At 31.8% G+C, this 12,932-nt stretch overlaps 1 protein-coding gene across 1 annotated transcript in view; it reads left to right on the top strand.

Annotated features, from left to right (window-relative positions):
• The window catches only part of nAChRalpha2 (nicotinic acetylcholine receptor alpha2), a 119,737-nt gene that overhangs the window by 65,699 nt on the left and 41,106 nt on the right, over positions 1-12,932 (top strand). The window contains exon 3 of the mRNA XM_088186093.1: positions 1,888-1,932. Coding sequence (XP_088042219.1) covers positions 1,888-1,932 — 45 coding nt within the window. The remainder of the gene's footprint in view (positions 1-1,887; positions 1,933-12,932) is intronic.

The raw sequence follows: 12,932 nt of genomic DNA, 5'->3' as shown, positions 1-12,932 counted from the left end.
GCCAAGTCGACTAAATTACCCCCACTTTACCTATTGTTCTCGGTAACTTCGGACAAGTTCCAAGACACTGTAGAGCGGGCAGAACCGAACTCGACCGAAGTATATTCTTCGTCCTTGGTCTTGTAGTGCAGGCATTAGAATTATGAAAAGTCGCCTGTCGACGACGTTTATTTAATCACACTCCACATAACAGAAACCTATGGATAAATAATCATAGTGAAGATCCACATAACAGAAACCTATGGATAAATAAATTTTTTTTAGAAGTCGTGAAAAAGAAAAGCTTATCGAATTATTTTCTGGTGACACTTTGGTGTTAAAACATAAAATACACTCATTATCACAATTCTAGATATCTAGCTCTGAGTTAAAAAGCTATCAAATTATTGTTAGTTTTTCCAATTTCATATTTGTGTAAAAAGACTTTTTCATCTGTATCAATAATGTCACCAAACAGAGGAATCGATCGGGTATTAGTTCATCGCTTCGTTTCTCAGAAACATCGTACAACCATGTATTATATATCAAATTTGCTTGCAAAAAAGAAGTAGTAGATGTCGCACTAACAAAAAATGTAATTTTATAGCATTTAAATAAAATTCTATATAACATTGATTTTTATTTTATGTTGACGACAATCCGCGAAATATTTTTGCCATTTTCACCGGGCCGCGGATGTAAAAAAGTTGAAGAGCACTGTTTTAGACAACGTGACGTAAACCATTAAATGGCTTAGCAGTGTTATTATAATTAGTTCTTGACAATAAAATAATATTATATCATCTTCTTAATAAGATTTGAATCGCAACCATATTGATTCAGACTAAATAACCTTTTCGACCAATCAGAATACTAATCAACACTACCTGCTATCAGATTATAAAGGGTGTCTTACTTTAGTGTCAGAATCTGTATATATTGACTTACTTATACAGGCTGTTGAGTCTCATCTTCTCTTTCCTTCCAACCCAATAATGGACGTTATTCGTCACGGTTGAATCAATAGAAAATGTCGGTGATTCATCTCCTTTGATTTAATTCGTCTGATTTACAAACCACCGCTTGGGATTCAAACACGGGCACCGTGGTGCAATAAAGCGTTGGCAAATGCCTATTGTGAGACCTAGCCGAATTTACGACTGTGCACATATTCGCAGTCGTATTGCGGTTAACATGTCATTATGCGACAGAACACGACTTGTGCGCCTCGGGTTCGATACGCTTATTGGATATCTTCAGCTGTAGTTTGCGGTGATGGGGATATGAATAAATAGAGAACGTATTATCTAATAATCTAGGGCCATCCAATCATTCCAAAACCCATCGTGAATATATGTTTGCAGCCCAATAAACTAAATATGTAAGCGCTATTGAAAGTCCATATGCATATAATACATTTAAAAAAAAAGTATCTACTCACAGAAGAAACTTAAATTTTTAAATTCCTTAATTATTAATTATTAACATAAAGAGCAGAGGGCCTATGTTAAACCTTGAAGATAATCGACAGAAATTATTATTATACAAAAATCACTAATTCTGGTCTCCCAGAAATAAAATAAAGTAAAAAACAATATGATACATATGGGATTCAAACCCAGGACTTTTAGGTCTTTTAGACTAGTTACTCTTAAAGATTAAAAAATCTAGTTCTATCCCTGACCAATATATGTATTATTAAAAAAAAAATTTTCAGTAGTGAAAGAAAGGTATATATTAAATTTTAAGTTATTATGTGATTCCCCAATTCATTTAACTTGCTGCTACTAATTTTATTTGCTTATACATCTTATTTATAACAAGGCTTTATATGTCTGGTCACCATGCATCAAGTGTAAGCTACTCATTGAATTTTGTCACTAATCAAAGTTTTCTTTGTTGTTGCAGAACTTGAAGGACCAGATCCTGACTACGAACGTATGGCTAGAGCATGTAAGTATATACGCTGCATTCACATTTCAACGGGTTAAATAATAACGACTGACAACCAAAAAGCCGCCATTACTACGTACCACCACGCCACTCGTAAACTCATAAACTCGTGTCGCGGTGCACATTCATTTCGCGGGTGGCGCGCATTGTAAACGGATTGTGACACTGCATTTTAATCAGCTGCAAAATCGGTTTAATGAATACGAACGCGGTGCCATTACACGCCACCTGTACATTCGCTACAAACGATGTATCATTTATAAACACCCGGTGGCTTGATGAAGCCCGCCCTTTCAATACCTCTGCTGAAAATTGACTTTGAAGCTGACGTATTCTCTTTGCGGTTTTCGTGAACGTCAAATTTTAACGTAGCGCTACTCAACGCCTTCGGCTGTCAAAGTGTATTTATAATTATCGAAGTAACATAAGCAGTTTACCCAAAAATTATTCTAAACAACTTCAATCATATATATGTATATATATATATATATATGTATACTAATTCCAAGAAATATAAATTCAAGCTCTGCTAAATATAATTATTTATATTTATCCTTGCTCCTATATTGATATATTATTTATAAGCTATTTATTTGATATTAATTGTGTCAATAATATTTATACCAAGAACTTCGATCTAATTTTAACAAACATGTATGTTAATTGCTAAGACGTCGCAAGAAGCAATTACATTCTCGTTAAAGAGGATGATTATGATTTAGCGCACACAATTAGCATTAGGTTCAAACAGCTAAATACTGAAGAATACTGCATAGGTGAAAGGAAGTTCAGAGACGTGGATTTTAAGCACTGTGATGGTTTTCTCTCTTGTACGAATTGGAAACGATTGTTTCAAACAATTGATGTTAGTTCTGCTCTCAATGTTTTTCATAAAATAATTTATCGTATTTTTAAATAAAGTTTTTCCAGAACTTATCCAACAAATAACAGAATTTATTCAATATAGTTCTCAAAAGAGGTAATAGCAATTCTTAATAAGAAATATCTCATACATAAAATCTAAAAACGAACCTTAAAACTCTTTAATCTACAAAGAATTTTGAACCCTGAGATCTCGCGCAAAATTCAGGATTTACGAATATAATCTTTTAATAACTATATTACGGATTATAAAAACTCGTTAATCCTTAATTCAAAAAAATTCCCAAAAGTTGTTGGCTCAAAATGCCACTCCATAATTTTAATGAGGAGTTAAAATAACATTAATTTTTAAGATTCTGAAGAAATTGCGAACGGGTTTCTTAGCTTAAATTCGTATTTTACTTCAAATTACGATGAAACATTGCGTTCATGATCATCTCTATTATCAATCAAAACGTTTAGATTAGTTAAAATGGAAAACGGATTTAGCATTCTTTAGACTATTTTTTCTTCAGAAGCAAATTTTATTCCAGACTACAATATAAAAGTATGCAATCTAGTATTTCGAAACTCCTTCTAAAAATATTTTATTACATTTTGCATTTTTCCGTTTCACAAAGTTGTGAAAATGCTCTAATGTAACCCCGATTCATATAAAAAGTGACAAATCTCACATGAATAATTACAGGAAATAACGTTGCTTTTAGCACCTGCAAAATTATTGGTAATTATTTTACATAAATACAGTCCTAATCATTGCAGATGTATGCTTCCCGAGCAGCAAGATAATTTTTATCAATCTCTTATGTTTTGTGGGGGTCGTGTCGTCTGGTGCTGGAGCTCGTGCTCACGTCAGGTTGTCACCAGTTTGGGGTTCGTCATGATGGAGCTCGGTGTCGCAGTGGCGTAGCCCTACGGGTGCGTGACGGCGCCGGGTGCTTCCTGGGCCGCGTGGTCGGCGGCGGCGACTGTCAGCGGCGACGGTGGCTGACGATGGCGGCACATAGTCGGGGCTGCGGCAAGTAGTCGGCGGAAGCGGTGAGAGCGTGAGCGGAGCCAGTAGTCGAGTCTCGTAATGTAATCGGGCGACTGTTCTCTGGAGCTTCTGTTCCGTCTATTTATATACCGAACGGGAATATTAATAATTTATTGTTACCTGTCGCCACAGTACTCCCCCTGGAGTAATTTGGATAAAATTACGATATGTTTTCGTATGTGTTGTTGTGGCGAAGAAGGCGATGGTCGTGGCAGCGGCAGGAGGATAACGTGGTTGGCGAAGAAGGCGATGGTCGTGGCTGCAGCAGGTGGATAGCGTGGTCGGCAAAGATGTGTTGTTGTGGCGATGGAGAAGAGTCTCCATGTGACTGCGGAGCTGTGTAGCACCCGGATGTCCGGTCGGCCGAGGAACTGATTTCTAATTCCAGAGCCGCGTCTACAGGAAGCTCTGCGCAGCTGAGTTGCGATGCCGCGTGGTCGGCGAAGAAGGCGATGGTCATGGCTGCGGCAGGAGGATAGCGTGGTCGGTGAAGAAGGCGATGATCATGTCTGCGGCAGATGGATAGCGTGGTCGGTGAAGAAGGCGATGGTCGTGACTGCGGCAGGAGGATGGCGTGGTCGGTGAAGAAGGCGATGGTAATGTCTGCGGCAGGAGGATAGCGTGATGGCGTCCGTGCTCGTACCGGCCCCGTCCAGAATTTTTGCGTTAGTCTTCCGTCTGAGACATCAAAACGCAAAATTGTTATCCAAATTCACATCGGTAGTTCAACAGTTTGCGGGTCGATGTTGTTGTTGACGGAGCTGGTCATGATCAGAAGGTTGCGTGTTCACGTCGGGTTGTCACCAGTGTGGGGGTCGTCGTCTGGTGCTGGAGCTCGTGCGTCCTTGGCGGCTGGTTCAGGTCCTTGAGGGGAGTCCGGTGGATAGCGTGGTCGGCGGAATGATGGTCGTAGGCGATGGTAGTGGCTGCGGCAGGTCGTCGGAGATGATGGCGAGGGCGTGAGCGGAGCCAGTAGTCGAGTCTCGTAATGTAATCGGGCGACTGTTCTCTGGAGCTTCTGTCCCGTCTATTTATATACCGAAGGGGAATATTATTAATTTATTTTTACCTGTCGCCACAGTTTTTTTATTCTTTGTTTTGAGATCACTGAACTCTAGTTTACAAGTAAACGTTAAGCACACAGATTTTACAAAACTGTTCAATAAAGTTAATCGCGAATTATTCGAGTAAAAATAATCTAAATTTAGGTTTTCTAAAGGACTCATAAACTTACTCTCAAATTACTTGACAAAAGATATCTTCTATCCAGAGCAATAAAAAACCTTTACTGGATGCATTGCCGTTTCTATTTACCACTATTACTATAAAACGGCAATTAAAACATAAATTTTTTGTCTTACCTGCGAATGACTTTAAATATTTTTAAGAAAGTGCAGTCCAATTTGGATTTATTCACCCTGTAGGAGAAACATTATTTTTTTATGAACATATACTCGCAATAACTAATTGCTTTTTAGTGTAAAAAATGACACTTAATTATATTTTCAAGGTAATCAATACCTAAAATTTCTAAATTAAGGTAAATTTTCTATTGTTTTTAACAAATAAAAAGTATTTACTTATTTTGAGAATATAAATACAAAATTATTGCTAATGCTCAGTTAGCATATAAAGTATTTGACTCAGTTAAGATACAAATTCTACCCTAACCATTGATTTGATTTTTTTTCTATTTGAAAGTAATGCTAAAAATTTATTTAATATTTAAAGTGTTAATTTTTTAAATTTTATTGCAATTTTTAAAATAAAAATACATTAGTCGCATTTATATTCAATAAAACGCGATTATTTATTTTTTCGAAAATATTTTTTTTTAACATTTTTTTAAAAGAATTGCTAATTTTAAATAAGTCAAATGCAAATTTTTTAATTGGCTTATTTAATTTAATCGTAATTTTTTTTTTTAAATTAGTAAAAAAATGTCAATGAAGCAATCAAGTTAGACCAAGTAAGGTTTTGTTAAGATTTATTTACAATATTTTAAAATTTAAAGACATGTGTACCTAATTTTATTATATAAAGTACATATATTAATATATTTACATAAATAAACCATAACATTATTTTCAAAAAAAAGTATATATATAAATATTTTCTAATGTTAGGCTGGGCTGGGGTACAGTATTTTGTAGCCTAACATAGCCTAACTCAGCATATCAAATATGTATGTGTATATACCCAAACATTATTTTCAAAATAAATGTGTATATGTATAAATATTTGATAGGCTGAGCTAGGCTATGTTAGACTACGATATAATGTACCTTAAATGTCGAAAAAAATTATGATATACTTGATTTTATAAATTTAGGTACACGCCTACGCATTTACAAGAGCAGTGCAGCAGATTTATTGCATTCATAATTGTTATGCAAAGAGTCTTGAGAAAAAATAGTAATTGCAATTATTTATTTTTTTAAATTTGATTAAACATTGAAAACAAATATTAAAAAAAAAACATTTCCACTGTTTTGAACGTACGTTTTTGATAGCGCGATTTTGTCTATCAGATTTTTTTAGCAGAGCATCGAAGTTTCTTATAAGTCTTTTAATTTTCGAAAATGGCGTTTGTCATTAGGATAATAGAACCTTTTAAAATCTTACTTTTATTCTAATAAAACCTTTTAATTGCTTTTCACTAAAATACTTGAACATTGTAAAGTAAATGGATAATATTTTGGTAAACGGATGGTGACGGATGGCAATAATACACAGTTTTGGCGGCTGAAGTTATTTAAACATATTTTTTTATAACATATTGTTACAAAAAAAATAACGCCACTAGTTTGCGTCCTGTTAATGAACATTAATTAATGTATTGCTCTACATCCTTTTTAAGTCATTGTTAGCATATTGCCGCCTAGTTTTTGGCTAAAGAAAATAAATCGTCCCCATCAATATGAGTTAATTAAATGCATTTTGAGTAAATATCTAATGTGTAAACTAAACAGTTATTTGACCTATGTACAATTACTATTAGCGACGATATTTTATAAGTTCAATTTTAGATTGCGTAACAAAAAAATCTAAAACTTTGTTACTTTGTTGAACAATATTTTACATATATTTATTTATTCTTTATGTAATTGGGTCATTTTTTACATAAAAGCTTGAAATTAAATTCATCCTTTCTCTTTTCACGAAACATGTATAAACAATGTATTTTTTATTATAGACCGAAAAATAAAAAGTTAAAATAAGGGTGCAATTGACAAGGTGTGTTTGCCGTGTTTATATGTAAATATTGTCAGATAATTTTCTAAATAAATCTCACATTATTTATTGGAAGTATCTTGGGGTAATATATGTAAGGCATCAATGGTTCTATTTTGATACATTTTTTTAGGTTTCCACCATATAAACATACCTCGCTTTTTTCCCATACATAAATCAGTAAACCATACATAAAAATATTTGAAAAGAAAGAACACATGCGTCAATTTTGGTTGAGTGAGCATCCGTTCGTTTGCCACCTCACGCGTACATTTATTTATTTAAAAACACATTCTTCACAAACTAAATTATAAAGTTACTGGCGCGGGTTGACAAGGGCCGATCCATGGATGATTTATGTACATATCACGGCGACACGTGGTTAAAAAAAAAACTAACTACATCATATTGTGATTCAGCTCGCGTTAGAAGTTTTCTAGAATTTGCTCAGTAAATCGGTAACTGTGTATGTATGACACGCGTGTATATAAAGAGGGGTATGGCGTATCGCGTTATTTATTTACACCGCATACGCGGCGTCGAAACAGTTTAAAGTATATTTTGAATAAATTTTCCACAAGCGAAGAACTTCAGAAAAACTGATAATTTTCCGGAAAGCGCGTACGCTGCTAAACTAGCTTTTGAACCGCTATTAAAAATGTATTTTCCAATCTGAATGCCTCCGTACGAATAATCCACAGTGGTACACTTCCAACCTTGCACACTTACGTTATTACACCGCGTGGACGTAGTTGAGTGTTATTGTTCTTGTGTATGTATTCGAGCAGATTTTTTTTAAAAGACATACACGCAATAATAGTTTACAATAGAATGAACAATTTTTATTCAATCTTAAAGATACAATTTGTTTGAAAATATTAATACTATAATAAATTTAAAATAAAATTCTTATATTTTAATAAAGTTCTTAGCTTTTAAAAAAATTACAAATATATTTATTTCAAGGATCTTAGCAGTGGTTTAAAAAATAGTGAACTTTAAATTTTTTAAGCCTATCTATTATATTATTTTTCATTACAGATGTAAATATTCTTGCTTTCAGCTCTGCAGCTTAATTAAAACTATTCTGCTGTATTCATTTTTGTTTACATTATATACATAAATGAAATATTTTGCCGTTTTTCTCTAAATAATGTCGTCTATTTTTAATTTACGTTTTAACAGTGGAACACAGTCTGTCTTTGCTTTGTCGGTTAATATTTTAATACACCTTGTGTTATATCTATGTTAGTGCACATCTGGACTCTATATTCCGATATTTTAAAAAACCTTCCAAAAAGAAGAAGTAATGTATATTTAGCTCTTATAAATTCACACAACTTATCAAGCAACCTAGATCTCAAGGAACTGTCTTTAATGTAATTTATGCCTTTAGTCGAAATATTGTTAAGTTTTTCGCTCACGTGTTTTTTACTAAAGCTGCTCTTTGAAGCATGCATTGCATCTAGTTATATTGAGTGTTGTATTTTTAACATATGCTTTTAGACCTGCCGTGTATTTTTCCATAAATTATAAATCCATTGCAGTTATTTCTAAATATTTTTTTCTAATTAAAAAAATATGTCAATTATATAAAAAAAATCATTGAACATGGCTTTTCTAAGAATTAAGTTGCAAAATTAATTACATATTTATTTGTTTTCTTCAATACTTTCTGTAACATTAGGAACATAAGCTATTAAATAAATAATTTTAGCTCTACTGTTGTCTCATCTACTTGTATTACAAACTTTAAAGTACGCAGACGATTTAAAGATTTTAAAGATCTTAACATATATCATAAATTATTATTCAACTGCTTTACACATCATTCCTGAAACATTATTTCAGCTTAATCAAGCTTTCTTTTTAATAAGTGTTTTCTCACATTTTGCTATTCTTGATAACCTGATACTATGCTAGCAATGTATTTTATAGGATATTAACTAGTTTTTGCACGTTTACTATTGTTTTAATAACTCATCTTATTATCTTTGGAATATTTTATGCATTTACGAATATTTAAAATACATTATTTTAATTTACATGGCTTCATACGATTGCCAAAACTTTCGTACAAATCAAACATATTGTTTTTTCTGAGTTATTTAATTTAATGCTAAATAAAATCTAAATGATAAATAAACAAATGTATTTTTTCATTGTAATTTTTATTTTTTTGCTTTACCTGTTTAAGTATTTTCATTATAAGTTTTTTTTTTTCTTAAAAGCAGTTTCAATTTTTTTTATTATTACGAAAATATTTAAAATAAAGGATTAAAGGTAAAACGTCTCACGCTTCCTAGTTTCGATACCGCTGTTTTACCGCATTTTTGCATTGTAAATCATTGTAGAAAAATCACAACATTTCTGATAATTTTTAATTTAGTACATTGTTATATTGTTTTTATTATTATAATTTCACAGTCAATTTCTTAGATTATCTCTATTTAACGGATCATTGCAAACTTAATATGAACATCCAACAACTGTAAGGGGATCTATAATTTTAGTACAGCAACGAAGTGAGAGTTCGGTTAAACTTTGACAGTTTCTTCGATCCTGCATTATTATTACGTTATGCAACAATACAAATTCTCAGTATTATGTTCATATGTACGTCTATGTGCTTTTCTTATTACATATAAAAGCTAATATATTATTAAATGTACTTTTTTCAAACCAACCTAATACAAACATCGTTAAAAATATTGTATAGCCGTAGAATTTATCATGTATAGTTGCACATTAAAATATTTAGACTTGAATCAACGTTGATAGATAGATCGAAGTCTTTGAATAAAGATCGTGCGCGATTGCGCACCGTAGTTGCTTTCTATGTAAATAATACGTGAATATATCGCTGGTTGTACATTAACGCATTATGTAGTCAGCTCAATATACATACATACAAAGGTGGATCGGAAAAGCTCAATTCGGCGTATCCTTTGGTGTAAATTCATTCGATTAGGGGAAGTATCGTTCCGGGTGGCTTCGAACCGGAACCGTGGGGTGCGCTTCCGTCGGAGCTCCTTAGGCGATGTCCTAGGTATAACATAGCAGCCGATAAGAAATTGATTGCCGATATTTATTTGACTACCGGAACGAGATCCATCCGTCCTGCTGTCGGAAGTGAGCTTTTAAACCGAGCCGCCGCTTTTTGCGACAACGGTAATTCTAACGCCACGCTCGATACGTGCACGACGTTTATTACAAGGGTTTCGACACTCAGAGCTTAAGTTATGGCTGTTTTCGGTTCGCTTATGGTGGTTTTCTTAAAAAAATGTGTGTTAAACTGCGGAAGAGGAAAATGAAACGCTAAAGAGCGCGTAAGAAAGTGTTGTGGAAAATAATATTCCTGTCAGATGATCTTTATCAATATTTTTTATTACTTATATTTTTTATCATACATAAATAAATATATATAAAGTTGTAACATTTATTATTAGTATTTGCATTTTAGTGTGCCTTTTTTATTAAAGCGACAATATAAAATATACTTTATTTTTTTCGTAGCGTATAATAAAAAAAAACGCTTTTTAAAGTTGATAAAGGCCAGAGTCAATAATCCGTTAATACTCGGCGGTTTTTATCTGCTAGCACTTTAGGATGCTCTAGTGAGTCACGATCACATCCCGTATTCTTACCCGTTGAGACCAGGACATTAGTGTTTGAAAACACTTATTTTTCACGAGCCATCCTGCTTCTTAACAACCTTCCTAAATATAAGGATATTTTTGGCTATGGATTTGAGAAGCTGAAAAATATATGCTAAATAGTGCATATCTATTTTCGATGTAGATCATAATTATTTTATTTAAATGCTTAATACTATAGGAATTGTAGGTATAATGTTCATTATGACGCATTATAAATAATGTCAAGTAATAAAAAATAAAATTTTAAATCAATAAATTTTATGATGTACTATATTTTATATTCTTATAAATCAGTTTTATTTATCAGCACATTTAGGTGTTTTAATTGCTTTAAACTACGTAAAATTAACATAAAATGAAACACATTCGTTTCTAAAGTTAATCCATACTACAATGGGCGACTGTCTTTGTGACTTATTTATTGTCATTCCAAATTGTAAATTTAAACCACTTGTAGCGAAAAAGCAAATCGAATAAAATTGATAGGATTCTAGGAATAAACACAATAGAATCGTTTCTTTGATTACATACTTTTCAGTGCCTTCACAATCAACCGTGCACGATATTTTATGTTCGGGTATTTCATTTAGATTTGGAGAATTTAAAAACCGAACTGGGTAACTAGTAGCTTTTTATTCGTCAAATTAAATGTAGATATTATTTTAATTTAAAAAAGCTTAGTACGTCTATGTTTTTTTATTTAAAAACGTAGCCAAAAATAAATTTATTAATGCTGCTTTATAAATAATAAATACCATAGTATAATTTATTAGCCCTATGTTGTCATCGGTATTATTCTAATTTAATTTCCTACCCTTATCGACGCGAATTAATCGATTAGCTCTGACACATCCATATATATAATATATAATTGTATTTTTTTCTAAGTAAAAAATTAAATTAGGATATTTTTAATCCGAAAAACGCCGCGTACCTTTTCTGATTGTTAAAATTGTTTATATTTGTATAGCACGTTAACTGGAAAAGTTACGCCATCACTGATTTACAAAAATGTTTATATTTTTATACTGTGTATGCATGTACGCAGTTTAATATTGCATAACACACTCCCATGTAAACAACCAATTCAGAAACATTGTACACGCGAAGCGTCATGTGGTTATCGGTATTGCGTTAATAATTCAGCACAAAATATATAATTCACTCCAAAGATGAAATTTCACCAAAAGCCGATTTCGTCAGGGTCTGCCCGATGTATTTTGATATGCGAACTAAGACTTTCAATACCATTGTCCCGGTATTTTAATACTGTAATACTAATATATAGATAATAACTGTTTAGACTGCAATTTTGTGTGCATCTTAACACATAAAATATTAAGAACTCTTATTTGATTTAAAATCAATCTTTATTAAAAAAAATTTTGTATATACTTTTAATTTACTCTATAAAAAATATTTACTTTCAAAAAATTTAACCATTGTTGAACATTATATGAATTAATATTATTTCCATATACTAACTCAGTTGATACAAATTTACCCCAATGTAAGTTAATTATTTTCTAAAATAAAATATGTGTTTATTTTGTTAATTTTTTTTAATGTGCTTAAGTAATTTTTTAACATATGTTTAAATATAAAATAATTTTTTTGTAAGTAAAAAAATAATTTATATAAAATAATATGTTGGACTAGGTTAGGTTAGTTTTACATTTTATACTTAAATTAATAAATAAAAATACAAATAAACTAAATTATTGAAAACCTAAGTTATTAAATATATATACAACCATATTTTAAAATAATATGTTGATATAGGCTAGTCCAAGTATGGCTAGGAGTATAATGTACCATAACTTAACCTTACTTAAGATATTTATAATAATATATATGTATGAAAAATAGTAATCACACGTGTATTAAACTTTAAAAATTTCAGAAGGAAGAGCGGTATAGCTGGGAGCAAGTCAAAAAGACAATGTTAGGCAAGGGATCCCAAAAAAATTGTAAAAATAAAAAAATATAAATTAGGACTAAAATTTTAAATTTAGGTACATGTGTACTTAATTTTATAAAATATCAAGTACAGTACTACATAAAAAAATGTGTGCTTATAAACATTAAAGCTAGGCTATGTTAAGCTACGATGATAACCTAACCTAGTGTAACTAAGATATTTCTTACAATAAATTTGTGAAAAAAATAATAATTTATACACACGTGTG

Source organism: Plectrocnemia conspersa, unplaced genomic scaffold, assembly GCF_051122295.1.
Source record: "Plectrocnemia conspersa isolate PC_06_02 unplaced genomic scaffold, ASM5112229v1 ptg000001l, whole genome shotgun sequence".
NCBI classification, from domain to species: domain Eukaryota; kingdom Metazoa; phylum Arthropoda; class Insecta; order Trichoptera; family Polycentropodidae; genus Plectrocnemia; species Plectrocnemia conspersa.
Note: the sequence above shows the minus strand (reverse complement) of the source record. Positions and strands in the feature narration are given on the sequence as shown.